This window comes from Phocoena sinus, chromosome 8 (assembly GCF_008692025.1).
Source record: "Phocoena sinus isolate mPhoSin1 chromosome 8, mPhoSin1.pri, whole genome shotgun sequence".
Lineage (NCBI taxonomy): Eukaryota > Metazoa > Chordata > Mammalia > Artiodactyla > Phocoenidae > Phocoena > Phocoena sinus.
In genome coordinates, this window is record NC_045770.1 from 94,498,343 (window position 1) to 94,523,838 (window position 25,496).

The 25,496-nt window shown below is 49.1% G+C and overlaps 2 protein-coding genes across 5 annotated transcripts in view; both read left to right on the forward strand.

Annotated features, from left to right (window-relative positions):
* Nucleotides 1-1,141, forward strand: part of LOC116758380 (probable inactive 1-aminocyclopropane-1-carboxylate synthase-like protein 2) — a 106,851-nt gene extending 105,710 nt beyond the window's left edge. The window contains 2 exon segments of the mRNA XM_032641188.1: nt 637-778; nt 913-1,141. Of these exon segments, the coding sequence (XP_032497079.1) occupies nt 637-778; nt 913-1,141 (371 nt within the window).
* ACCS (1-aminocyclopropane-1-carboxylate synthase homolog (inactive)) lies at nt 441-20,995 on the forward strand. Of its 4 annotated transcripts, none has more exons than XM_032640727.1 (16): nt 541-778; nt 2,117-2,407; nt 4,058-4,117; nt 6,300-6,370; nt 7,582-7,651; nt 8,091-8,157; nt 10,118-10,215; nt 10,938-11,015; nt 11,988-12,088; nt 12,717-12,806; nt 14,762-14,807; nt 14,914-15,055; nt 16,653-16,795; nt 16,902-17,055; nt 17,197-17,290; nt 18,638-20,995. In XM_032640727.1, the coding sequence occupies exons 2-15, from the start codon at nt 2,117-2,119 to the stop codon at nt 17,262-17,264; spliced, it is 1,479 nt and encodes a 492-aa protein (XP_032496618.1). In that variant the 5' UTR covers nt 541-778; the 3' UTR covers nt 17,265-17,290; nt 18,638-20,995. The 4 variants fall into 4 exon arrangements, with proteins under 4 accessions (XP_032496616.1, XP_032496618.1, XP_032496619.1 ...); XM_032640728.1 differs by lacking the exon at nt 18,638-20,995 and adding an exon at nt 17,637-17,658; XM_032640725.1 differs by lacking the exon at nt 18,638-20,995 and having other exon boundaries at nt 441-778; nt 17,197-17,508.
* The last annotated feature ends 4,501 nt before the right edge of the window (nt 20,996-25,496 follow it).

A 25,496-nucleotide genomic window follows, 5' to 3' on the forward strand; every position in this document is an offset into this window, starting at 1 on the left:
GTGGAGTGATCCGGAGACAGCCAAGTCTTCCCAGCCAGATCTGTACTGATGGATCCTGCTCATTGCTTTTCATGGAGAAAAGGAAACTTTTCCTACTCAAAGGCTCGGCGCGGGCCTGGGACCTTGGTGGTCTAACTCATTGCCAAAGTGCAGGGTCCCAGGCAGAGTTCACCAGATGTTCTGTAGAACGAAAAGAGGAGAAATTACAAACTCAGGTCAGAAGCTTTCATAGGGGAAGGATGTTTTCAGGATGCCCTTAATCGAATTAATGTAAGTCCGGAAAGCCTTTTCCATGGGCCGCAACCAGGCATACATTTGTCCAGTAACCTCGGTGACTCTGCCTGTAAATGGGGACACTAAGGCCGGGAGGCAGAGGGAGGGGCCCCCGTGTGCCAGGGGCGGGGAGACCGGGGCGGGAAGGCCGCCAGGGCGCTGAGGCCGCAGAGAGCGGAGGTGGCAGCGGGCAGCCCGTCCCTTCCAGGCGGAGCTCTGGCCCTGGGCCCCCTCCCCTTCCGCGGCTTCCCCTCCCCGCCCCACGGTGCTGCAGCGTGTGCGCTCCCTGCGCGCAGGCCACACCCGGGCGTCCTGCGGCCTCGGGCGCGAGTTGACGAACTGTTCCCGGAACCTTCTGGGAAGCCCGACCCGGCGTGGACGGTCCCGAGTGCGAGTGCCTGGGCCCGGGTGTCCTGCGCACAGCGGCGGAGAGCGAGTCCGGGCGAGGATTCGGACACAGACTGTGCGTGCCTGAGTGCCGGCGGCGGCTCCTCCAGCTCCGCAAGTAGGTGCAATCCACGCTTTGCAGAACAGGGGGCCCGCGGGGTCTCCCTTGCCCGGGCTCGAGGCCTCGCTGCAGAAGTCCCGGCCCTTCCGTCTCGAAGCCCTCGGCCAGACTTAGACTTCCTCCTCCCGGAGACCGGGAGCCGGCGCCCGCGAGGTGCCCGCCGCTCTGCAGGGGCCTTGCGCTCTGCCTTCCGCCCTGTCCTCCCTCTCGTGGATTTCCGAGGCCCCGCCGCGCGGGTTTCGGGCTCTGGACTCGCCGCCGCCCCGCTGGACGCCCCGAGCCCGCCCTTCGCTCCCGCACGGCGCGCGCGGAGCCGGGGCCCGGCCGGCGCCCACCTCCACCCCGCCTCAGCCCCTCTGACCTGCCGAGGGCCCAGGCATAGGATGAGGGGGGGCGAGGTGAGGCTGGGGAGAGCCCAGTCAGTTGGGGGAGACCCCAGAAAAGACTTAGTGGAGCAAAATTTAACCGAGGAGCCCCCTGGGTTTCTGGGCCGCTGGTTGGTCCCCCATCATTTGGTGTTTGGGGCTTGTGCATCAGGACTGGGGAAAGCGGCGAGGAGTTATAATAACATATTTTACTGAAGTTTGTCCATGAGCCAGGATTTGTTCTAAGGCATTTACACTAACATATTTATGTCCTCACTGCTACCCTATGCGGTAGTTACGGCTACACCCACTGTGCCCACGAGGACGCTGGCTTAGAAAGTGGAGGAGTTCACATCTGAACGCAGGATGAGACCAGCCCCTCCCAGCGGCCACGCCTCCCCCACTTCGGGAGGGAGCGGGGGTGGGGCCTTGGGCTCTGCTCAGGGTCGTGCACTTGCACTTGTGGGAACCCCACTTGCTTCTTCTCAGGCCCCACCCATCATCGCCTCGAAACAACCAGATAATCTCATTTTATCCTTTACTTCTATTCGCAACAGTCACCACAAGACCCCTGGACTCCAGGCTCTTTCTACTTTAAGTCAGAGAATTTTAACTTGGCTTTTTGAAACTGACGTCGGCAAGAATGGAAAAAGAAGCTGGTGACTCTTTAGGCTGCAGAATGCAAAACTTCCACAAAAGTAAAACAAGCTGAAGCAGCCGTTTATTAAAGTTGTAGAAAAGTAGCAAGTACAGCCCCTGTCTGTAGATCCTTAGCAGAGTCGATGCCTTGAAGTGATTGCGCACATGGTTACAACTAGTAAGGGACACAGGAAGTGATGAGTATATAAACTTGAAGGAAGGGGCAGATAGAGAAGGGGGAGGGCCCCGTGACTCCCAGTTCATTTTTGTTGCTTGGTGCTAGGAAAGCCCTTGATCAGATCAGGCACTGAGTGCTTTTGTCTTTCTGCAGATGTTCATACTCCCTCAGAAGGACTCCGGGACACCTACCACCTCTCCGGGTTCAGTCTCCACACAGGGCCTGCACAGTAACCATGGGGATGGTCTGGAAAGAGAAGGCTCCGGAAAACCAGACCAGAAGCCGCTGAAGCTCTATGGAGTGGGTGATCCCACTGCCATGTTCTCCTCCGACAGCCCCTACCTGTCCTCTAGAGGAAGCATCATTAAATGGTTCTGGGATTCAGCAGAGGAGGGCTACAGGACCTACCACATGGATGAGTATGATGAGGATGAGAACCCCAGTGTGAGTGAAGGCCCCCTTCCCACTGGGACACAAGAGAGCACGGGGGGTGGGGGGGCGGTTACCCCACTTTGACCAACAGGGCAGCACACAGCTTGCTATTGTCATGTTGGAGTTATGCCCCTTTGACTCCCTAGGGGGTGTCTTATGTTGCTCAGAGAGGCCCCTGTATATTACCTGAATCAGAAGATGGCCCATTTATAATTAAGGGAACCTCGATTTGTGAAGGAGGAATTCAAGAACCATGGAGTGTGCTCTTATATGGATTCTGATCCACAGCCCATCGACTATCCAATTTTAGATCTGGGACAGAACTAGGTTTCAGGTTGCAACTGTTTCACTTTTGGGTTGTGTATTCTTGAGCTAGTTACTTAATGTCTTTGAACCTCAGTTCATCTCTATAATGGGATAGTAATACCTCCTCTATAGAACTGTCACAATTAAATGAGATCAGGTACGTAAGTTACTAGCACGGTGCTTCCACATAGAGCATTCAATAAATGGTAGTTGCTATTATTATTAATGTTACCTGCCCCAATTATTATAACTTATTACCAGTAATACCTTCAGAGGGTAGAGAGCTGTCACGAATAACCCTTTAATAATCTTTATTTGTTGAGCATGTACCAGGTGCTGGCACTGTTCTATATACCAGGGTTACAGCCGTGAACAAAAATAAAGTTCCTGCCCTCATGGAGTTTATAGTCTAGTATGGGAGACAGACATATATATATATAATATGTTGGGATAAGTCTTGTAGGGAAAAATAAAGCAGGGTAATAGGATAGAGACTGGTGGGGTGGGCTGGGGATATTACTATTTTATGTGAGGTGGTCATAGAAGGTCACTTTAATAAGGTGACATTGAAGCAGAGACCTGAAAAAAGTGAGGGATTGTATTAGTTATCTCTTGCTGTGTAACAAAGGACTTCAGGTCTTAGCAGCTTAAAACAAACAGCTCACAGATTCTGGAATTCAGGAATCCGGGTGGTGCTTCAGGCTAAAGATCTCCTGGGAAGTTGCAGTGAAGCTGGGGCTGTAGTCTCATTTGAAAGCTTGGTGGGGTGGGGAGATGATCCACTTCCAAGCTCACTCACATGGTTGTTGGCAGGCCTTGGTTCCTCACCACGTGGTCTTCTCCATGGAGCTGACAGGGCCTCTTCTTGCGGTACAATGACCCTTGTTCCTGTTCCTGCCAGAGCACCAGTTTACTGTGTACATTCTTTCATCCTGTAAACTGAGGCTCTTGAGAGATACAGCGGTGTCTCGGGCATGTATCCAGCCTTCAGGGACTTCCCATCTAGTGGGTGAGATAAAGCCTATACATCAGTCCCTGTGACCTGGGACAGAAACTGACTAGTGCCGTAAAGGGGGACAGATAAAGTGCTTTGGGATCCAGAAGAAGAAAAGATCCCTTGCAGGTGGAATTTTGAGGAAGGCTTCCTGGAGGAGATGGCATTTGCACAGAGCTTTAGAAATGGGAAGATAGGATCAGGGAGCCATGTGGAGGGCATGGCTTGAGCAAAGGCCAGGAGGGGTAGTGGGAAAGGCGAGATTGCAGAGAGCTTCGCTTTGCTGCCTTGGTGCGCCCCCCCGGGGCCTTCTGATGGCACACTCTGCTGTGCTCACATGGCTCTGTACCTCTCACCTCCAGGGCATCATTAACTTGGGCACCAGTGAGAACAAACTCTGCTTTGACCTGCTGTCCAGGCGGGTAAGTCCCGGTGCACCTCTGGGTGGCATCCCCAGCTGCAAGGGGCTGTCTTCTCTGGGATTCCTTGGAACACTTCCCCCAGAAAGCCTGCTGCTTGCTTCAGCGGCCTTGGGGACCACTTTCCCTCCATCTTGGGAGAGTCACCTCCCCACTGTGATCCTCCTTCTTCACTTCTTCTGGCTCTTTCCCTCCTCAGTTCCTCCTGCTGGCTGGGTCCCTGCTCTCAGGGGGAGATACTCGGTGTTGTGTGGTCAGTATTTAACAACTGGCCCTGGGAGAAAGGGGCCCCTGATCGGTAGCTTTTCTGATTCCCATAGTGTAAATGCCCCCACTGTGGCCGATATCAGGCTATTGCCGTGACATCACTGCATGCAGAGCTGGGAAGAGAGGTGCAGGGGCACCATCACGTGGTAGTCCCACCATGCAGACACGTGGACGGAAAGAACCTCCAGAGCACAGATGAGAGCAAAGTGGAGCAACATAGACAGGAGCAATATTGTTTGAGCACTTTTTACCTTTATTTTTATTGTAACTGACTTATATAATTTATATGTATAGTTTATATAATGTAATTTTTGAAAATGGTACAGTTTGCAAAATTCCTGAAATCAGATTTCTTTCATTTATTTTTTTAAATTGAAGTATAATTGCTGTACAGTATTATACAAGTTACAGGTATACAGTAGAGTGATTCACAATTTTTAAAGGTTATACTCCATTTATAGTTACTATCAAATATTGGCTATATTCCCCGTGTTGTACAGTCTATCCTTGTAGCTTATTTTATACCCAGTAGTTTGGACCTCCTAATCCCCTACCCTTATATTGCCCCTCCCCCTTCCCTCTGCCTGCCAACTCACAGATAGAGAAAATAATCAGATTTCTTGAGCTGGTGTGAGCCATCTCTAGTAAACTGCTGGAACTATCTGATGAATGTGTCTCTCGAGGCCTAAGAGTTAGAGTTTGGAACTGTGGAGAGAGTGATACTTAACCCAAAGGAACATATTTCCAAAGGGAAACATCTAAGCTGCAAGGGGAGAGGGGTGTAGGGAGTGGGCTTGAAAAGCCTGTTCTACCCAAAGCCAGCTCCCCACTCTTAAGGCAGCTCAGTGCCATCCAGTAGAAATAAACTGTGAGCCACGTATATAATTAAAAGTTTTCTATTAAATAAGTACAAAGAAACTGGTAAAATTCATTTGCATCATGTATTTTATTTAGCCCATTGTATCTAAAATATGGCTATTTCAACATGTAATCAATATAAAAAATTATTAATGAGATAGTTTACATACTTCTTTCATATAAGTCTTCAGAATCCAGTATCTCAATTCAGGAGAGTCACACATAAGAGCCACATGTGGCCAGAGGCCTCTGTATCGGACAGTGCAGTGCTCAAGGACGAAGGAGAAATGGAAGAGGCTGGGGTTATAGACACGTGGCTCATTCCCTCTCTTCCTTTTGGTCCTGCCGCCCAAGGCTTCTGCCTTTCCTCGACTTTGTGGGTGTGATGCCCTGGGAGTCACTAACCCAGCACCCAGGCAGGGTGGGGATGGTCTGGAAATGGCCGCATTTTCCAAAGTGTAAGGTTGAGCTGAGCCTGCGGGAAGACAGTGGCCTGAGTCCCTCCATGACTTAGAGCCAAGACCGAGGTAGGGCACCTAGTTCTGGGACCTCTTCTGTCACCCCGTTGGAGGAACTGAGGTGTGCGGTCTCCTATCGCTGCCTCTGCAAATCCGCCCCTCTGGTTTTGTTGGGCGGCGGTGTTGTCTAAAGAGCACTGGACTAGGAGTCAAAAATTCTGGTTTGTCTTAGCTTCACCACTTGCCGGTGCTGTGATGTTGGCTGAGCCCCCTGACTTTTTTTTTTTTTTTTGGTCGTGCCGGGCGGATCATAGTTCCCTGACAAGGGATTGAACCTGGGCCCGCTGCAGTGGAAGCGCACAGTCTTAACCACTGGACCGCCGGGGAAGTCCCACACCTGACATTTTTAAGCCTCAGTTTCCTCATCTGCAAAATGGGCTTGAGAATGCTGTCCCTCAGCTGCCCCTGTGTCGGTTTCTCTGATAAGCAGACCAAGCCCTTGGCTTTAGAAGCCCTGGTGCTGCGTGGATGCAGGTGGCAGGGCTGGCCCTCACTATGAGTGTGTGCGTTCCTCAGCCCTGCTCTCCCCTGTCTGTCCCCAGCTGAGTCAGAGCGACATGTGGCGGGTGGAGCCGTCCCTGCTGCAGTACCCTGACTGGAGGGGACATCTGTTGTAAGTAGCACCTGTAGGCCAGTGGTTCTCAACCCCAGGGCGGTTTCCTTCCCCAGGAGACATGTGGCAATGTCTGGAGACATTTTTGGTTGTCGTAACTGGGAGGGGGTTTGCTCCTGGCTTTTCTTGGGTAGAGGCAAGGGAAGCTGCTAAACCTCCTACAGTGCCCAGGACAGGCCCCTCCACAGGAAAGAATGATCCGGCCCGAAACATCAATAGTGGCGGGTTGAGAAAGCCTGCCCTAGGCTGAGGGCCTAGTCCTGGAGAGCTGGCAGTCATGGGGTCTCCTGGAGTATCTGCAGGGAACTAGTGCCTCCTGCCCATCGCACCCCCACTCAGCGGCTCCCTGGCTTGGTTTCTCTTGAGTCTGAGGAGTGGAGAGGGCCTTCAGGCCAGGAGCCTTGTCTCCAATTTCTCAGTAGCTTTAGAGGAGCCAGAATCAGCTTAGGAGGAGATGGTTGGGGCCTTCTGCTGGTAAGATGGGAAATAGTAAGTAAAACTAATAAGAGTTTATATTTATTGAGCACTTGCTAGGGCCCAGATGCTGTCCTAAGGATTTAGTGCTGGAGCTGGACTTGATTCCAAGAGTAATTCCAAGCATATGCTCTTATAATAATTAGGATGGTGGCCCTAGAGTCTGACCACTGGGCTTGAGTATGGACTCTGCCACTAACCAGCACGTAACCTAACTCCTTCAAGCCTCAGTTTTTTTGTCTGTAAAATGGGGATAATAATAATAGTAGTTGTGTCAGAGGGGTTTTATGAAGAGTAAATGAGGAATATTCTCTAAATAATACCTGCATAAGGTAAATGCTTATAAATATTAGCAAGAAGTATGATAATAATATAATAATTATGTTATCCTTCATTATATTATATATTTTACTATATTAATGTGCTATTATTACTATTACCATTAGCTAGATCTGTATGGAGAGTGTTACTTTTTGATATTCCTGCAGTCTGCTGCTTAGGTGGGGTCAGGTGTCCTAGAAGTACTGGAATGGAAGTTTCGACGCATGCGGGTAGTGTTGGGACCGAGGAGGGAGGTGGGTACCAAGGAGTGGAGACAAATACTGATCGTATTCCCATTGTGGGAAGCAGAGAAGGGTAATGGCAGCTGCCTGAAGATTCACCAGAGGAGCTTTGGGATGGACTTGGGGTCGGAGCCCCTCTGATGAGCACTGCCCATCTGTCTGTCTGATCTCCAGCCTCCGGGAGGAAGTGGCCAGGTTCCTGTCTTTCTACTGCAGGAGCCCCGCACCCCTTAAACCAGAGAATGTGAGTAGCCCCCTCCCCTGCTCCTTCCTGATCTTCTGCCCCCTCCCCAACTTTTGGCTGGCCAGGGGTAAGTAGGGTCACTTAGTTTTGATTTGGAATTAGGAAGACCCCCTCCCTTCTTGCCCCTCATCCTAGATATTCAGAGTTTGGGTATAATTTCTGCCCCGCTTTGTTCTGTGGCCCCTCTTTGCCGCCACACCTTCGGGCAGGACTCTGAGTGACCAGCTCCCTCTTCCTTGCTCAGTTGATCTAGAACAGGGTCCCCACGAATAGGCCACACAAATGGACTTGGCTGTTAGTCAGGAGGGGCCTGCGGGTATGACCTGGCCCTCCCTCTGTGACCTGGCCCTCCCTCTGTGCCCTCCTGGGTTAGAGGCTGCAGACCCTTGCACCCTCCTGGGACAGATTCATCTTTGTCCCATGGATGTGTCACCCTCAGGTCGTGGTTCTGAATGGCTGTGCCTCTCTCTTCTCCGCTCTGGCCACAGTACTGTGTGAGGTGGGGGGTAAGTAGACTACAGCCCATTCAGTACCAGGGGCTGCCCTGTGCCTGCAGTGTCCCTAGCTGCCTGTCCTCGAGGCCTGCATCAGGGTGCTTTTGCCATAATAGACTGTTAGACCACAGGGGGCTTAACTAAGGGGCCTGACAAGACGCCAGGGGTTGGCAGTTCCAGGGGAAGTCAAGGTGATGCCAGGGTTCTGGGCCATTTCTCTGTGACGACCTCACGTGACAGCATGTCCTAAAGCAGGAAGAGAGGGAGGCTGTGCTGTGCCTGTCTCTTTTTTACTGGGAGGGAGGAAATGGGGCTACTCTTTCCTGGAAGAGTCCCCGCAGGGCTCCCCTTGCATCCTTCTGGCCAGGACGGACTCACAAACCCATTCCCAAAGCAGTCCCTGGCGAAGGGGAAGAGAACCCTGGTTGGCTTAAACCAAACTTGCTTCATCCCCCAGGGCTGGGGGAAGGTGCACCTTCCTTGGACTTATTGCTGGTCATAGCTGAAAAGTCTGGTGCTCTCTTAGCAAGGAAGAAAATTGGAATGGCTGTTGAGTATCTAGCCAGCAGTGCTTGCTGCAAGAGCCATGGCCAAATCAAGGACATACTGACCATAGTCATGGTCAGGGGCTGTTGGTTGCCAGGAACAGAGACCCACTCATATTAGCTTAATTAATAATCATAATTTAGTAACATTTATTGACCCCATACTACGTTTCAGGCGCTGGCCTAAGGCTAGGCATAGTCTGTCATTTAATCCTCACTCTAACCCCGATGAGGTAGGTTCTGTGCTTATTCCCATTTAACAGATGAGGAGATTAAGGCCCAAGGGTTAAGTTACTTGTTAAAATAACACAGAGAGACGTAATAACCAAGTTTTGAACCCTGAAAGGAAGATTCATCACAAGGATGTAATAGGCAATTTCCTACCCGTTCTAGAACCATCAAGAGTAGAATTAGCGTCACACTCTCTGTCTCTCACTGGCGTGTGCAGTCCCCCTCCCCCGCTTCTTATGCAGGCCTCTCTCTGGACCTTGCTCAGCTCTGTTTGGCCCAGGTTGTTGGCTCAGCTCTGACTCCACAGGACCCTCGCATTCAAGTGCATGTTCTCGTCTCACAAGGATCTGTGCTGCTTGGAGCAAAGTCCTGAGACAGAGAGAACGTGATGGGTGTCTAGCCAGCCAGTGCATTGGCTCCTGGGGTCATTTGTCTACCTCTGGCCCAATCCCTGCGGCCGGGGGAGGGAACATGTAGGGCAAAGTCTGCCCCTTCCAGAGATGCGAGGCGGGGGTGGGGTTGTGCTGAAGGGAAAGCTGGGAAGGGAGCAGCTTGACTGATGCACCCCCTTCAGAGCTGGAGGAGCACCTTTACCTCTGCCTTAGAGCGGACCTTGGGCGTCATCTCATCAACCCCTGTGTCCACAGCGGGAGTCTTCTGCATGACACCCCCTCCCCACCGAGCGGTGTCAGCCTTTGGCTTCAGTGCCCCCAGCGGGGGAGCATTCACTCCTCCAGAAGCGGCACATTCTGTCTCTGGGCAGTTCTGTGTCTTGTCAGGTTTTCCCATTTGTCACACCCAGATCATCACCCTGCAGCTTCGACTCCTGTTCCAAGTCTGTGCTTGCAGTAACCCAGCATGTCGTGTGCTTCCGAGGGATCTAAGCTTCAGTTTCCTCGTCGGTAAAGTGAGGATAATAACAGAGTGATTGTGAGGGTCAAACGAGATTAAAAAAATAAATATTTAGCACAGATCCCCATACATATTAAGTGCCCGATAAATGGCAGCTACTAATTATTAGAAAAGGGACTCAGTGGATCCCAGCTTTAGAAAGGGTTTTGGGAATTGAGAGAGGGAGCGTGTTCCCCAGATGTTCCCCAAGCACACTGAAGGCTTGGAGAGGCGTGGGGTCAGTGGACGGGGGTCTGGGTGTTCCGGCCAGAGGGTGACGGGCCCTGGCCCACTCCTGCCCCCAGAGGCTTTCCTGATCCCTGCCCCTTACTACGGAGCCATCACGCAGCATGTGTATCTCTATGGCAACGTCCGACTGGTCTGTGTCTATCTGGACAGTGAGGTAAGAGTTCCTGGGACCCCAGGTTGGACCTGGGCCTTCCTGTAGGCCGAGATGTTCCTCTGTCTGAATTTGAGGGTAGAAATGAGAGGAAGTCCATGCCGAGGCCTCTGGGGTTATGGCTGAAAGGAGGGTGGAGCCTTCTGTTGGCCATGGCTGCCCTTGCCTAGGTGCCCTGGGGACACCCGATCTTCCACCTCTGAGATCCCTGGGGTCGATGCAAAAGCCAAGGGCAGCCCAGGGAGACCACACCGGAATGGTGGGGTGAGAACGGGGCAGAGCGGACCTCAACATGGAAGCCCACGGACCCCAATCAGTGGACCTCAGGGGGCTCTTCCCCAATCCTAGGAGCCGTGAGGGTGTCCCTGATGTGATGGGGTGGGTGGCAGTGAGAGAGGAGTGACCCCCCTGTGTTTTTCTGAGATTGTTCTAAGAGGAGGCTGGAGATGACAGGGGTAGGAGAGGCCCCAGCATCCAGGTTGGGGGGGGGGTGTCACTGAATTTGGCTGGTGGCCCCAGAGTCCAGGTCTGGGGGGAGGGTCACTGAATTTGGCTGGTGGCCCCAGAGTCCAGGTCTGGGGGCGAGGGTCACTGAATTTGGCTGGTGGCCCCAGAGTCCAGGTCTGGGGGGGAGGGTCACTGAATTTGGCTGCTGGCCCCAGCGTCCAGGTCTGGGGGGGAGGGTCCCTGAATTTGGCTGCTGGCTTTTGTGGATCTTCTTCCAGGTCACTGGGCTGGAGACACGCCCCTTCCAGCTCACAGTGGAGAAGCTCGAGATGGCGCTGGAAGGAGCTAATTCTGAGGTCTGGGGATCAAATTAAACCCAAGGCTGGAAGGCGGGGGGGCCTGAGCAGGGCATGGACCCCCTTCCTGTGGCTGATCTCCTGGGAGTAGTGGTGGCACTCTGTGATGGGGACGGGGGGTAGGGTGGTAGCATGGAACCGATCTGGGGGTCAAGCGGGAGCCTGCCCATGGAGGGCTTCCTGCTAGAGAAAGACTCTGAGACTCTCAGTGTACAGAGAATCAACTAGAGAGCTTGATTAAAAATACTACCCGCCCCCCCGAGCTTCCCTGGTGGTGCAGTGGTTGCGTGTCCGCCTGCCCATGCAGGGGACACGGGTTTGTGCCCCGGTCCGGGAAGATCCCACATGCCGCGGAGCGGCTGGGCCCATGAGCCATGGCCGCTGAGCCGGCGCGTCCGGAGCCTGTGCTCCGCAACGGGAGGGGCCACAACAGTGAGAGGCCCGCGTACCGCAAAAAAAAAAAAAAACAACTACCCCTCACTTCTCCCGATTCTGACTCAGCAGGTCAAGCATGGAGCTTAGAAGTCTGGTTCAGCAGTCTCTCTGGTGATTTGGGGAGGTGGTCCCCCTCACTCTGAGGGGATCTGAGGCCTCCCGAAGAAAGGCATAGACCAGCAGCCCTCCAGTGGTTCCTGTCCAGTCCACTTTTCAGAAATCTGTCAATCTGTTGTTTTTTTTTTAACCTTGGTCATAAAATCCATATATGCCCACTGTGGGAATTTTAAAAGCACAAACCACCACCCATAATTCTACCAACAAAGGCAACTTCTACTGGCGTTTGGGCATATTTCTCTCTGAGCTTTGTTCTCTGCATTTGTTCTCTTTTATAGCTGATACGATGCTGCAGATATAATTCTTTGCCCTTATTCGTTTCGTGTTGGGTGGTGAACACGTTTCCCTGGGATCCGGCCCAGTGGGACCGTGTGGCCTTGGGGAGGAGCTGAGGGTCTCCTGTCCCACTGATGGTTTCAGGGTGTGAAGGTCAAAGGCCTCATCCTCATCAACCCCCAGAACCCTCTGGGTGATGTCTATTCCCCAGGAGAGCTGCAGGAGTACCTGAAGTTTGCCAAGAGGTGAGGCACCCCACGCTCACCCCGTAAAGCGTGTGACGGATCAGGGTTCCGATGTGAGCTTTGGTGCAGGTCCTGTTACCCCCTTTACCCCACTGTGGGTTTCTACCTGCTTTGGCCCTTCCTGGCAGTGGAGTCAGGGGGTAGGGCTTGGTGGGATGCTACTTCTCTCTTCCTTTTTATAACAGCAGCTGCCGTTATTGCCCGCTCTAGGGGCCAGGCCCCCCGCTAAGCACCCTACATGCTCCAGCTCCTGTAATCCTCCCAACGACCCTATTAGGTACAGATACTGTCATTATCCCATTGACTGAGGCTTAGAGTCAGGGGTGGAGCCAGCTGTGAATCTGGGTCCGCCTGTACTTAACTGTGGCTGGAGGTGCCCGAGGGCTCCGCCTCCCCCGTCCCCCAACATTGCTTCAGAATCCCCACTGTCATCTGCCTTGTGTGTGCGCGCGGCTTCTTGTTTGTTTGAAAGAAATAGACAAAAGAAGGGTGTTCCTGGAAAAAACAAGTTTGGTAACCCTGGGCTAGACCGCGGTCCTTCTGGATTTCTGATTCACTGCCATCCCACCCTGGGGGATGCATTTGGCCTACCAGCCAAGCTCTCTCCTCCCCACGACCTGCCCTCCAGGCATGAGCTGCACGTGATGGTGGATGAGGTCTACATGCTGTCCGTGTTTGAGGAGTCGGTTGGGTACCACAGTGTCCTGAGCCTGGAAAGGTGAGCTGACTCTGCCAGTCCCGCGCCCCTCCGCCCACCCAGGACAGTTCCTCTTCCTCCCAGCTAGTCCTACTGTCCTCAGGTCCCCTAATGAGAAGAAGGGAGGCTGGGCCAATCAGTGGTTTTCAGATTGTTCTGTGGTGGTTCTGAAAGCTCCAAGGAGTGGTCTTAGGATTCCTTGAGGGAAGGCTGGGAGGGTGGGAAATGGGCCTCCTCTGCTGTTTCCCTCATCTCCAGAGTGGCTCCATTTTCATTCATTCACTCATTCATTCAGCAGATACTTCTGGGGCCCCCTGCATGTGCCAAGCCCTTCCAGCTGTCGGAGCTTTTTCATTAGATTTAGTTTGAGTCAAGAATGTGTGGCCAGAACGCCTTTGGAAACAGTTGGATCGGATCATCTGTAAGATCTGCACATCTGGCGTTTAGGGATTCTGACAGTTCCTGATACTCGCTGAGATCTTTCAGCCCTGCTGAGTCCTTTTGTTACCGGAAGGGGGACCCCTTCCAGGGCCCGAGAGTGGGCTCTTGTCTAACACTCCGAAATGAATTGTCTGAGGAGACACACGTACTGACAAAGCAAGAGACTTTATTGGGAAGGGGCACCTGGGTGGAGAGCAGGAGGGTAAGGGAACCCTGGGGGACTGCTCTGCCACGTGGCTCGTAGTCTCAGGTTTTAAGGCAATGGGGTTAGCTTTCCAGGTTGTCTCTGGTCCATCATCTTGCTTGTGCCCATACTTGGTCCAATTCAAGGCCCTTCCTGGCGGTATGCGCGTCTCTCAGTCAAGATGGTTTCCCGTGCGAGGGTTTCTGGGAGGTTGGAAGAACATATTATGGGCCGGCGTCTCCTCCCTCCTTTTGGCCCCTCCTAAAGTCTTCGGGCTGGTGGTAGCTTGTCAGCTCCATATTCCTTAGCAGGACCTCTTGTTGTGAGATAACTCGTGCAAGTGGTGATTATCCTGCCTGGCCAGGGTGGGTGGTTTCAGTCAGTGGTTCCCGAACACTTTCCTTTGCTCTGCTCAGCCAGTCCTCGCAAAGCTCTGCCAGGTGGATGGCACGTAGGTTGTTCCTCCCCTTTGCTTATGGATTAGGAGAGTGAGACTCAGAGAAATAGGGATTTGTCACTTCCTGTGGGCCAGACACTATGCTGTGCTGGAGATACGTCAGTGAACAAGAAAGATATAGACCCTTCTTATGTGGAACTTGTCTTTCTAGCTGGAAAAAAAAACCATCAAAAAACCCCCCCAACACTTTTAGCAACTAGATACACAGCTAATCATTTGATTATTGAAAAGCAGACGTCTGGAGAGCCAACAGAGGATCTGCTTGGGGTACCCAATTGGCCTGGTCTACTGGGAGGGGGTCAGAGAAGGTCCGCTTGAGGAAGTGATGCTTGAACTATGCTCTACATCAGGGGCTGGCAAATATTTTGGATCAGATGGCAAATATGTTAAGCTTTACAGGTCATATGGTCACTCACTCAGCTCTGCCATTGTAGCATAAAATCAGCCATGGGGGCTTCCCTGGTGGCGCAGTGGTTGAGAGTCCGCCTGCCGATGCAGGGGACACGGGTTCGTGCCCCGGTCCGGGAAGATCCCACATGCCGCGGAGCGGCTGTGCCCGTGAGCCATGGCCGCTGAGCCGGCGCGTCCGGAGCCTGTTGCTCCGCAACGGGAGAGGCCACAACAGTGAGAGGCCCGCGTACCGCAAAAAAAAAAAAAAAAAAAAATCAGCCATGGGCAGTACACAGGTGGGAGAGCATGGCTGTGCCCCCTTAGAGGTTCGTTTACAAGAACAGGCAGCAGGCTGTAGCTGGCTGACCCCTGCTCTAAAGGATGTGTAGGAATTGGTGATTCAAGAGATGAAACCAGACTCATCTGTCTCCTCATTTGTGCAACCAAACATGTGAATTCCGATGGGTCTGCGTTGCCTCTGTTCCCACCCTGTGCTCTCCGCAGGCTGCCTGACCCCCAGAGGACCCACGTGATGTGGGCGACCAGCAAGGTGGGTTCCTGGCTGGCCTTGGGGGTGTCATGGGGAGGTGAGAGGTGGGTGGAACCAGCTTCCTCTGGGAGGGATGGCTACCTCCCACAGTGCCTTTCTCCTTCAGGACTTCGGGATGTCTGGGCTCCGCTTTGGCACGCTGTACACAGAAAACCAGGACGTGGCCACTGCGGTATCCTCCCTCTGCCGCTATCACGGCCTCAGTGGCTTGGTCCAGTATCAGATGGCACAGCTGCTCCGGGACCGTGGTGACTGCCTGGGCCTGGCCACCTGAGGATGGGGGAGGGTTGTAGTTAGACTGGGACTGGCCAGGGGTCATGGGTGCTTCTCCCATGAGATGAATTTAGGGTGGTGTTTGAGAGTGCCAGCTCTGAGCCCAAACTACATTCATATCCTACTCGGTCACGTCCCGGCTATGTGGTCTATTCCTTCACCTCCCTGAGCCTCATTTTCCTCTTCTGCAAAACAGGAATCATAACGGTACCTGTCTTGTAGGGTTGGTGTGATTTGTCATTCAATTAGAATAGCACCGGGCATACAATAGGCACTTAATATGAACTCATTATTATTAGCTGTGAGCACTTGAAAAAGAGCAGAAGCTACTAAAGGAAGATTGTTATAATGGAAGTGTCTCTTTCTGTGCAGGTCTATTCTGTTCCTGGGTTCAGATAGTGAGTTTAGATAGCAAAGGTTACCCGTACTTGCCACCATTCATTGAGTCCCGCAAGATGCTCTCAATCTCATTTGTCCCTCCCCAGAATCCTAGGAAGCAGGTGTTTCTGCATATTTCCCCATTATTTTATAGATGAAGAAAATCAGGACCGGGTACTACACACCTGCTATAATAGCTAAATTTTAAAAGATCGCGATAGTATCATGTGTTCCTGAGGATGTGGAGCAGCTGGAACTCTCACACTGCCAGTGGGAATGTTAAGATGGAACAGCCACTTTGGAAAACAACTGAGCAGTTGCTTATAAACTTCAACACACACTTACCAAATGGCCCAAAAATCCTACTCCTAGATATTTGCCCTTATGGTCACACAAAAACCTCTCCATGAATGTTTATAGCTGCTTTACTCATAATCACCCCAAACTGGAAACAACCCAAATGTCCTTCCACAAATGAATGGAGAAACAGACTGTGGTTCACCCACACACTGCAATAGAAGCCATGAGGACACAGACCCATCTCAGAGGCATTGTGTCGAGTGAAGGAAACCAGTCTCAAAAGATTACGCTACTGTATGATTCTCCTTACGTGACGTTCTGGCAAAGGCAAAACTACAGTGATGGAGAACAGACCAGCGATTGCAGGGAAGGGGGTGTTGTGACTTCAAACAGATAGCACAAGGGTGTTCTTCGGGGTGAGGGGACCATTCAGTATCCTGCCTGTCATGGGGGCTACACAAATCTATGCATGTGTTAAAATTCATCGAACTGGACGCTGAAAACAAAGGTCAGTTAAAACAATGGGGCTCAAGGAGGTGACGTTGCCCAAGGCCTCACGCCTAGTCAGTGGCTACACTGTGATCTGAGCTTCCACCTGGGTGACTCAGAAGTGTCACTGTGTAAGTGGGTACACCTCTGGGGAGGGTCTGAGTCCTGAGGGACTTTGTGTCTGGGCTCCTGAGAACGTCACGCAGGCCCTGGAGCCCTCAGGGCCAAGGATCTGGATTTAAGGTGCTTTTCGCTGAATATTCCCATTGCCCCCAACCAGCTACAGGAGGGGCTCACCCAGCTTCGGCAGCTCATGGCCTTTTTCTTTTCAGCATTTAGACTCTCAGGCCAGAGCGGAGGGTTGATGGTGAGGTTTATCTTCTGGCTTCTCTTTCACCCAAACAGACTGGATCAACCAAGTGTACCTGCCGGAAAACCACGCCCGGCTCAAGGCTGCTCACACCTATGTCTCGGAAGAGCTCCGGGCCCTGGGGATCCCCTTCGTGAGCCGTGGGGCCGGCTTCTTCATCTGGGTCGACTTGAGGAAGGTAATGCAGGTGGAAATGCAGGTGGTGGGGGCAGTGTTAAAGCTCCCTCCAGCAGGCAAGGGCAGGGGCTCTCATTCTGCATCCTGAGCGCCTTTCACCCTCCCAGTACCTGCCCGCGGCCACCTTTGAGGAGGAGATGCTGCTCTGGCGCCGCTTTTTGGATAACAAGGTGCTGCTGTCCCTTGGCCAAGCCTTCGAGTGCAAAGAGCCTGGCTGGTTCCGCTTGGTTTTCTCTGACAAGACCCACCGGCTTCGCCTGGGTAAGCGGTCCACCTCCTAACTGCGTCCTTCATTCTGCCCTCCCTCTTCTGGCCTCACCTGTGGCCCCAGCAGCCAGAGCTTGCTTGTCCCCACCCACCCAGCATCCGTGCTGACCCTCACTTCTCCTTCTTACATCCCAGGGATGCAGAGGGTCCGGAGGGTGCTTGAGGGCAAATCCCAGGTGGCAGAAGACGCCCCTTCCTGCTAGACCTAGGAGCCGAGGGGTCCGCACAGGTGAGCTGGTCGCTGTCTTGTGGCCACAGGGCCTGGCAGCCCCTGTGAAGACTGATGGTGGATGAGCCATTTGGCAGGCAGATACCCTTCTTGGCCTTGCCCTTGAAGAAGAACTGCTCCTTGCTCTCCCGGTGGCAGCGAGACACGCCTTAAGTCGTGGTCCATTCCCCTCCCTGGCTATTAAACAAAACCGGGAAAAAAACTAGAAGCCTCTGCTGTGAGTCATTTACGGAACAGGGGGAGTCGTGACTGCTCCTCCCCACAGCCCTCAGCCCCCCAGGACATGAAAACAAACTACCTGTACCCGCTTTTGTTGCTGCCTGCATTCTTCTGTCTTTGTTGCCAGGGAAACAAGTCAAAGGAGCAACACACGTTAAGAGAGAGAGCGTTTGCCCCCAAAAGAAAAAAGAGTGATGATTTCTACAAGGAGAAAGGAATTAATTCTGTATGTTCAGATTACTCTCCCTGCACATAGGATGTGTGGGCCTACAGCACACCTGGGACCTGGGACATGGGACCAGCCCCCGCGTGGGCCGAGGTGAACGGGTCCCCGGCGGGAGTCAGGAGGGGCGACTCTATCTCCAGGATACTCTTCTTCCTGGGAAGGAGCTGCCTTTACTGCTGGTCTTGAACCAGAGCGACCTAGCCGCGACTGTGCTGGGAGATGATGGGGCCCTGAACGGAGGCTGCAATGGGGACAAGCTCTGACCCAGGCTGGCCTTTCCACCTTAAGCATCAAAGGGCCGCTCACCCCTTCCCCAGGGGTGCTTTAGTTCAGAGCTCCAAGGAGCTTTCTGAACCAGCCTTAAAGCTGTGGGCTGAGGACCCTTCTCAGGTGCCGACACTCCTGTTTGGAAAAGCTATCTTCCTCTGTTCTTCTGTTTAGAGCATGTTGGTGAAATCAGCGTTTACTTTCTATAAACCATGCTCTATGGCTTAGGATTTGTCTTCCTCTTTCTGCCTTTCATTCATTCCTCCTTCCTCCCTGTCTTTTCTTGAATACCTTGTACGTGCCGGACACTGTGCTAGGTAATTTACATGCATCGTTTCTAACTCTAACCACTGTGGGAAGCTGGCAATATTAGCCCTCATTTTCGAGATGAGGAAACTGAGTCTCAAACAGATGAAATGATGTTTCTGAAGTTACATAGCTAAAAAGTGTCAGGGCCAGGATTCAAGTTCAGGTTGGCTTGGTTCACAATCTTTCCACTCCGCCAAACCACAGTCCCGAAGGATTCTCTGACTTTTCCAGTCCTGAGAACCAGGCTTCATGCTGTCATCGTTTCACCTTTCATTATTTTTCAACATCGTTGGCTAAGTAGCACTCGTTTCTACTCCCACTTCCAGGATACGTTGATGCCAGGATTTGCTGTACTGGGATGCCTGCCGCTTTTCAGGAGGTCAGAACAGAATGGCCACGTTGACGGCCCTACACGTCCTCTCCAGAGACCTCTGTTGTGACGCTGCCACTGTTGTTGAGGGTCCCCTGTGAAGGACCCACGTGATGAATTCCATTTAGAATTTTCAGAAGGATGACTCCTAGCTCTCCCTTAGAGGGCATCCAAGCAGGTTTCCTAGCAGAGGCTGACTAAACTAGGAATCTGGATCTGAACTGAGCTCATTGGTTTGAGTAGAGCTGGCTTGTGCTCTGCTGAATGGCTGTGTTCCATATGTCTCCCTTTCTGGAGCATGGACTGGACATATCCTACACCCACCTCACATCTTCTCTGCTCACCTTTCTGCTCTGCCAGTTACTACAGCCATCAGATTTTGTGTTCTCTCCTTCTCTTTTCCTCTGTGTGGCTTCATTTTCAGACATGCTCCATTCAGATGGTGGCAAGATGGCTTCCAGGCAGCTCCAGGTTACATGGTCCTTGTAGCAGACACCTACAGGGTATTAGCAGGATAGACACCCTTTCTTCCTCAGCATTCATTTCTCTCCTGCCATAGGAGGCCAGCAGGCCTTACCTCAATCATCTGCCCATCCAGGGGAACCCAGGTTCTATTCATCTGTCCACTCTGCCATCCTTAGTGGGTTGGCTTTTCCCCTTCAAGCTTATTTCCTCATTGTCTCAATATGGCTACAGAAGCTCCAAACATCACCTCCTCACCAACCACTTCCAGACACAGAAAAGAGAGTATGTTTTTCTGTTGCCTCCTTTTCATTTTATTTCATTCATTTAAAAAATATTTGTTTAAGCCTCAGATTTGTAGTAGTTCTTTGTATGTCTGGAAATGAGTATTTATTTTGCCAGATACTCTTCATTTATTAACATTCACTTTATCATTTTCTTTATTCTCCTCCTGAACATGGAAATGACCTTAGAACACTTAACTCTCACTCCTTTATTTTCATCTCCTGCCGTATTGTTGACTAGTATTTTAGTTAATGCCTCTTTGTTGTAGTTGTTTTTTTCTTCCTCTGGAAACTGTGCTTTGAAAAGTCATGACAACCCCAGTTTGGTCGAAGACCTGGTCAAATAGAACCTCCAGTTCTGATGTGAATATTTCTAACAACAGTTCTAAGGCTTCAAGACTCTCAACAGGATGTTTAATGTTTGACACCATGTTTTCTCAGACTCCATCACCCTAAGTCAAAATTTAGGGCATTGTTTTCCCATAAAGAGTCTGAAAAAGAGTTCAAAAGAAACTGAGAATAGTAGTTGCCTATGGGGTAGGGAAACTGGGAGGATGGGAAACAAGGACAGGAGTGAGAATTTTTACTCTTTCTTTCACTTTTTTGGTTCTCCTGGGTTTGTTTTAATGCTTTTTGTTTTTAAAACCACATGAAAGCTGTATACAGTAAAAAAAGAAATAAACTTAAAAATTCTATTTAGGAAAAAAAAAAAAAATTCTATTTAGGGAAAGTACCTAGGAGAGTTACAGATACCATCTAGGTCTAGTACTGGTCTCAGATGTCTTTTGAGCTTCTGCTAAAACACTGCATTCAATTAATTTTTAAAAACTGAAGTAAAGTTTACCTACAGTGAATTGGGCAGATCTTAACTGTAAGATTCAATGTCCTTGACATATATATATACATCTGTGTAACTAATATCCTATCCCCGTCATGATGTGGAACTGTTCTATTCCTGCAGAAAGTTCCTTCAAGCTCTTATGTAAGTCTCCCAATCTCCTACAGGCAGCCACCACTCTGATTTCTAGCTCCATGCATAAAGTTTCCCAAAGGAATCATATAGCTGTTCACTTTTGTGTCTGGGTTATTTTGCTCAGCTTCATGTTTTAGGGTTCATTTACATTTACATTTACAATCAGTACTACATTCTTTTCTATGTAGTAATATCCCCTTTTCACTCCTAATAGTGGTAACTTTTGCTCTCTCTACTTTTGTTTTTGTCATGAACAGTCTTGTATTGGTTTTATCAATTTTACTAGTTTTTCACAATGAACTATTACTTTTGTTAATTCTATTGTATGTTTGTTTTCTAATTTGTTAATTTCTTTTCTTTAGGTGTTTATATGAGTACATGGGACCTATAATTTTTGTATAAAGGGAGAATCATTATTTTTTGCTCCTTTCTTCTGCCATTACTTTTCCCCCCTCACCTGCCAAAGCTACTGTTATTCCCTAATTTAAAGAAAAAGTACAAAATATGTGCATCTTATTGTACATAAATTTTATCTCATAAGAAAAAAGGAACTGCAAAGTATTGATCTCCAGTTAATGATATGCATTCAATAAAATATTCAGATGTAACTGCTGATATCTGCAACTTATTTTGAAATGTAGCAAAAAAAATGATGGATCAGCAAATGGATAGACAGACATGTGAAAATACTGTAAAATATTAATTGCATAATATAGACAGTAGATATATGGGTATTTGCTGCAAAATTCTTTCCATTATTTTTTTTCTTTTTACCTTTCACCCCCTTCACCCATTTCTTCCACCTCTGGCAACTACCATTCTCTTCTCTGTGTCTATAAGCCAGGTTTTTTGTGTGTTTGTTTTGTTTTTTAGATTCCACATATAAGAAAGATCATATGGTATTTGTATTTCTCTTATTTCACTTAGCAGAATGCCCTCGAGCTCCACCCATGTTGTCACAAATGGCAGGATTCCCTTCTTTTCATGGCTGAATAATATTCCATTCATCTGTCTATAGATACTTAGGTTGTTTCCATATCTTGACTAGTGTGAATAATGCCGCAGTGAACATGGGGGTGATGGCTAGTTTTTGATCTCCAAATTTGTTGTTTTTATTTTTATAGTTTTATACAGCCAGTATTTGTTTTGATTTACCTATGAGTTTATCCATTTCATTACTTCTTTACTTCATCTCAGTACTTTCTTCTGGTTTTAATATTCTTTTTCCTGAAATACATCTCTTAAGAAATTCTGTTAGGGTTTACTGATGGTAAATTCTTTCTATCAGTGTTTGTCTGAAAATGTGCTTCTTTCGTATTCTTGAAGGATGGTTCCCCTAGGTATACAATTGAAATTGACTGCTAGCTTCTTTTGGCACTTTTACCAGTATCTTATGACTTCTGTTTTTTGTTTTTGTTGAGAAGCCCACTGTTAGTCTTATTGTCCATCCATTACAGGTGAACATCTCTGTCCAACAATGGAAGATTCTTAGCGACTGTATCCTTGGAAACTGCTTCTACTGCATTTTCTCTGTTCCCTGTTTCTGGATACATCCTGGGTTTTCCTCCTTTATTCTCCCTCTCTTTCAACCTCCCTGTCCTATATTCCATCTCCTTGTTTTTGCTTGAATCTGCATTCTGGGTAATTTATTCAGATCTATATCTCAGTGTATTAATTGTATCTAATCTGTGGTTTAACTTAGGCATTGAATTTTTAATCTCAATTTTTATATTTAGTACTTTTTCAGTCTCTTCTGTCTTTGGGGAAAAAACCCATCTTGTTTCTTTTTAATATTTACAGTTCCATCTTGTAAGTCTTGGAGCACCATAAACTTTCTTATTTTATATCTATTTCTCATTATCGGGTTATCTGTAGTTTCTGCAGGTTAAATTTCTGCTGTTTGTAGTTTCTGCTGACTGGTTTATTCTTCATGCGCTTTGTAATTCCAGATTGTGAGTTTATGTTTGTCAGAATCCTGGGCAGCTTGCCTTGAGGGCATGACCCTCCAGAGGGGATTTATGTTTCCTTTGCTTCAAGTTACTCTTTAGATGGGGAACTTCCTGGACCATGCTGGCAGTATCCATTCAAATCCCACCTTGTTGTGAAGCTTGAAATTAAAGCTTCTCAGCAGAGACTCTTCTTTTCCCATTCTCTGGACAAGACAGACAAGTTTTTTTTTTGGTTTGTTACTGATGTTGAGCAAGTTTTTCCAGTCGTCCATCTCAATAGCCTAGCTTTACATGGTTTTCTCCACATCTTCCCATCTTGTATGCCCAAACTGTACCTTCAACACTCAATTTTCTCACTTCACCTTCATTTTTGGCTCCTTGTATATTTTCTTTACTTCTTTTGTGAGCTCAGTATCCATTTGAGAGAGTGTTCATTATATTTGCTCTGGTGTTGATAGGTGTTTTCTGGTCCACCCAGGCTGCCTGCCAGTGTTGTATAAGCTGACCCAATGTGAAATACCACAGAACAATTCTTTCACGGAGTCTTTTTTCTTGGGGAATGTACCTTTCTCCATACTTACAGACTGCTATCGTGTAAAGGAAGTGGTAAAGCTGGCATTCATCTCCACACTAGCAATTGCCCTTCATTGTAAACTCTCTTTCAAAAAAGTGGCTGATGGGGCTTCCCTGGTGGCGCAGTGGTTGAGAGTCTGTCTGCCGATGCAGGGGACACGGGTTCGTGCCCCAGTCCGGGAGGATCCCACGTGCCGCGGAGTGGCTGGGCCCATGAACCATGGCCGCTGAGCTTGCGCGTCCGGAGCCTGTGCTCCGCAAGGGGAGAGGCCACAACAGTGAGAGGCCCGCGTACCGCAAAACAAACAAACAAACAAAAAAACAAAAAGTGGCTGATGATGCCACTTTCCTTGAAAACCACACGCTTTTTAACGCTCACTTGCACTTCTCCTGGCCACTGGATATGCGGGACTCTGCATGGCCTTTGCTTTCTCCTGTACCTTCAGAGCAAGTGATGAAATGTCTTTCTACAGTCTCTCTTCTAACCACCGACCACAAGTACTCTTCTACCTTCTGAGACTTCAGGTCCTGGCCCACAGTTTTCTTTCTCATTCTTCTCTGCAGTCGCTCTCAGCTGCTTTAGCATCACGTAACTTCTAATATCACAGCTTCTATACTTCTCACCTCCAATTCCTTGCATGGTTTCTACCCCTAGAAATGTAGCCCCACCATTTGAACCATGCTGGTTTAAAAGACACTTGCTCTTTCTGACTGCTTCTCCTTCTTTCTCACATCTGTGCCTTTGCTCATGCTTTTTTTTCTCTGAGGGAATGCCCTCTTCGTCCTCTATTTGTCAAAATCCTAACTGTCCTCCAGGACCAGCAAAAGTGTCAACTCTTGTGTGAGGTCTTCCTACATCTTTCCAGTTGGATGTGATCGCTTTCTCTCTTGAACCCTGTAGCACAGTGGTCCCCAACCTTTTTGGCACCAGGGTCCAGTTTTGTGGAAGACAGTTTTTCTACCGACTGGTGGCAACCAGTACCGGCCCGGGGGTTGGGGACCCCTGCTGTAGCATTTTGTGTACATTTTCCTATGCCACTCTCCATCCTCTGCTTTGGTGAATCTTACTTGTGCATTTGTTTTCTTTCTATTGAGCTCCTCCCAGCGTCTGGGCACCCTTTATTCATTCAAAAACTACTCATTGAGCACTTCCTATGTGCCAGGCACTATGCATGTTTAGGGTTATAAAAAGTGAATAAGATAGGCAGGTTCTTCAAAGGCTATGCCTAACACGGGTCTTTAACACAGAAAGTCCTCATTTAATGAAAAAATAATTCATTTAAAATGTTTACAGAGAAAGACAAAGAAGAAAGTGAAAATGCTTTCCACTTATCCGTTTCTCAAATGTGGTGTATGTGTGCTAAAATTTCTTATCATTTTTTTTTGGGGGGGGGTGTGGATTTGAAGAGCAGAGCAAATGTTCTCTTAGATGTGGGGAAGCAGAATGTGTTTTCCTGTCTCCAGAATATTCTCATCCCAATCTCTCTGGATCTTTGTTAAGCAGGCATTAACTCACAAGAATATTCTTGGAATCACTGTTGCTGCTGGAAGCCCCAGTGGGTCTCTAGACTCAGAATCATCCCTATGAATATTTAAGTTCTAAGTGACAACTTCCACCAGATGGTGCTGAGGTACAGCTGAGACCAGATGGATTTGGATTCTGCAGCCGTTGTCTGTAAACTGCATAGGCTCAGTGGGGTCATTTCATTAACTTCTCAATAATATCACTGTGCATTTTGATTGAATTTTTTAGACTCCACTTACTGTCTTATGACAGGGGTTTTGCTGTGCATGTAGGAGGCTAGATCATGTAAATAATACAGAAACAAAATGAAAATGAAAGTTTTTCTCCCCCATTTCTACCTCCACAATTAATCCCTCTAAAACTGTTTATTGCTTCTTGAATTATTTCCAGAAAAAATGTTATATATAAGTGCCTGAATCTAAGCATCTACATATATATTTTGTCTTGTTTCTGCATACATATATATGTATATTTTATTACATAAAAAGGATCATACTCGTCTACTGTTTTAAACCATGTTTTCATATTAACATGTCTTTGAGATTTTTCAATACCAACATACATATTCATTCTCTCATTATTACATTCTAATAATTTATTTTGATTAATATCAAATTTTCCATAGTTTATTTTGGTTGTGTCCGGGTTTTCGCTATTATTAGAAACAGTACTGTAATGAATACTTTTGATAAACGTCGTTGAGAGTATCCATAGGGTAAACTCCATACAGAGGGATTGTTGGGGAAAGTCACCTGCATTTTACGTTTAATGGATAACTGCCAAATTCCCTTTCACGAATGTTGCACGCACATGAATACCGATTATACTAAAACGTTTACATTTTTGTCAGTTTTATAAACAGTTTTGTAAGTTAAGCATGGGGCTTAACTTTAATTAATTTCTTTAATTAATTTCTTTAATTACGAACGAGGCTGCGTGTCTATGGATTTCACTGTGGAGCCTGAGTTTCGCCCGCCTACCTGGAAGAAACCCTAAGCGGTGCCTTGACTCCTCCTGTCCAGCAGGGGGCGCGGGCAGGGGCCGCTCGC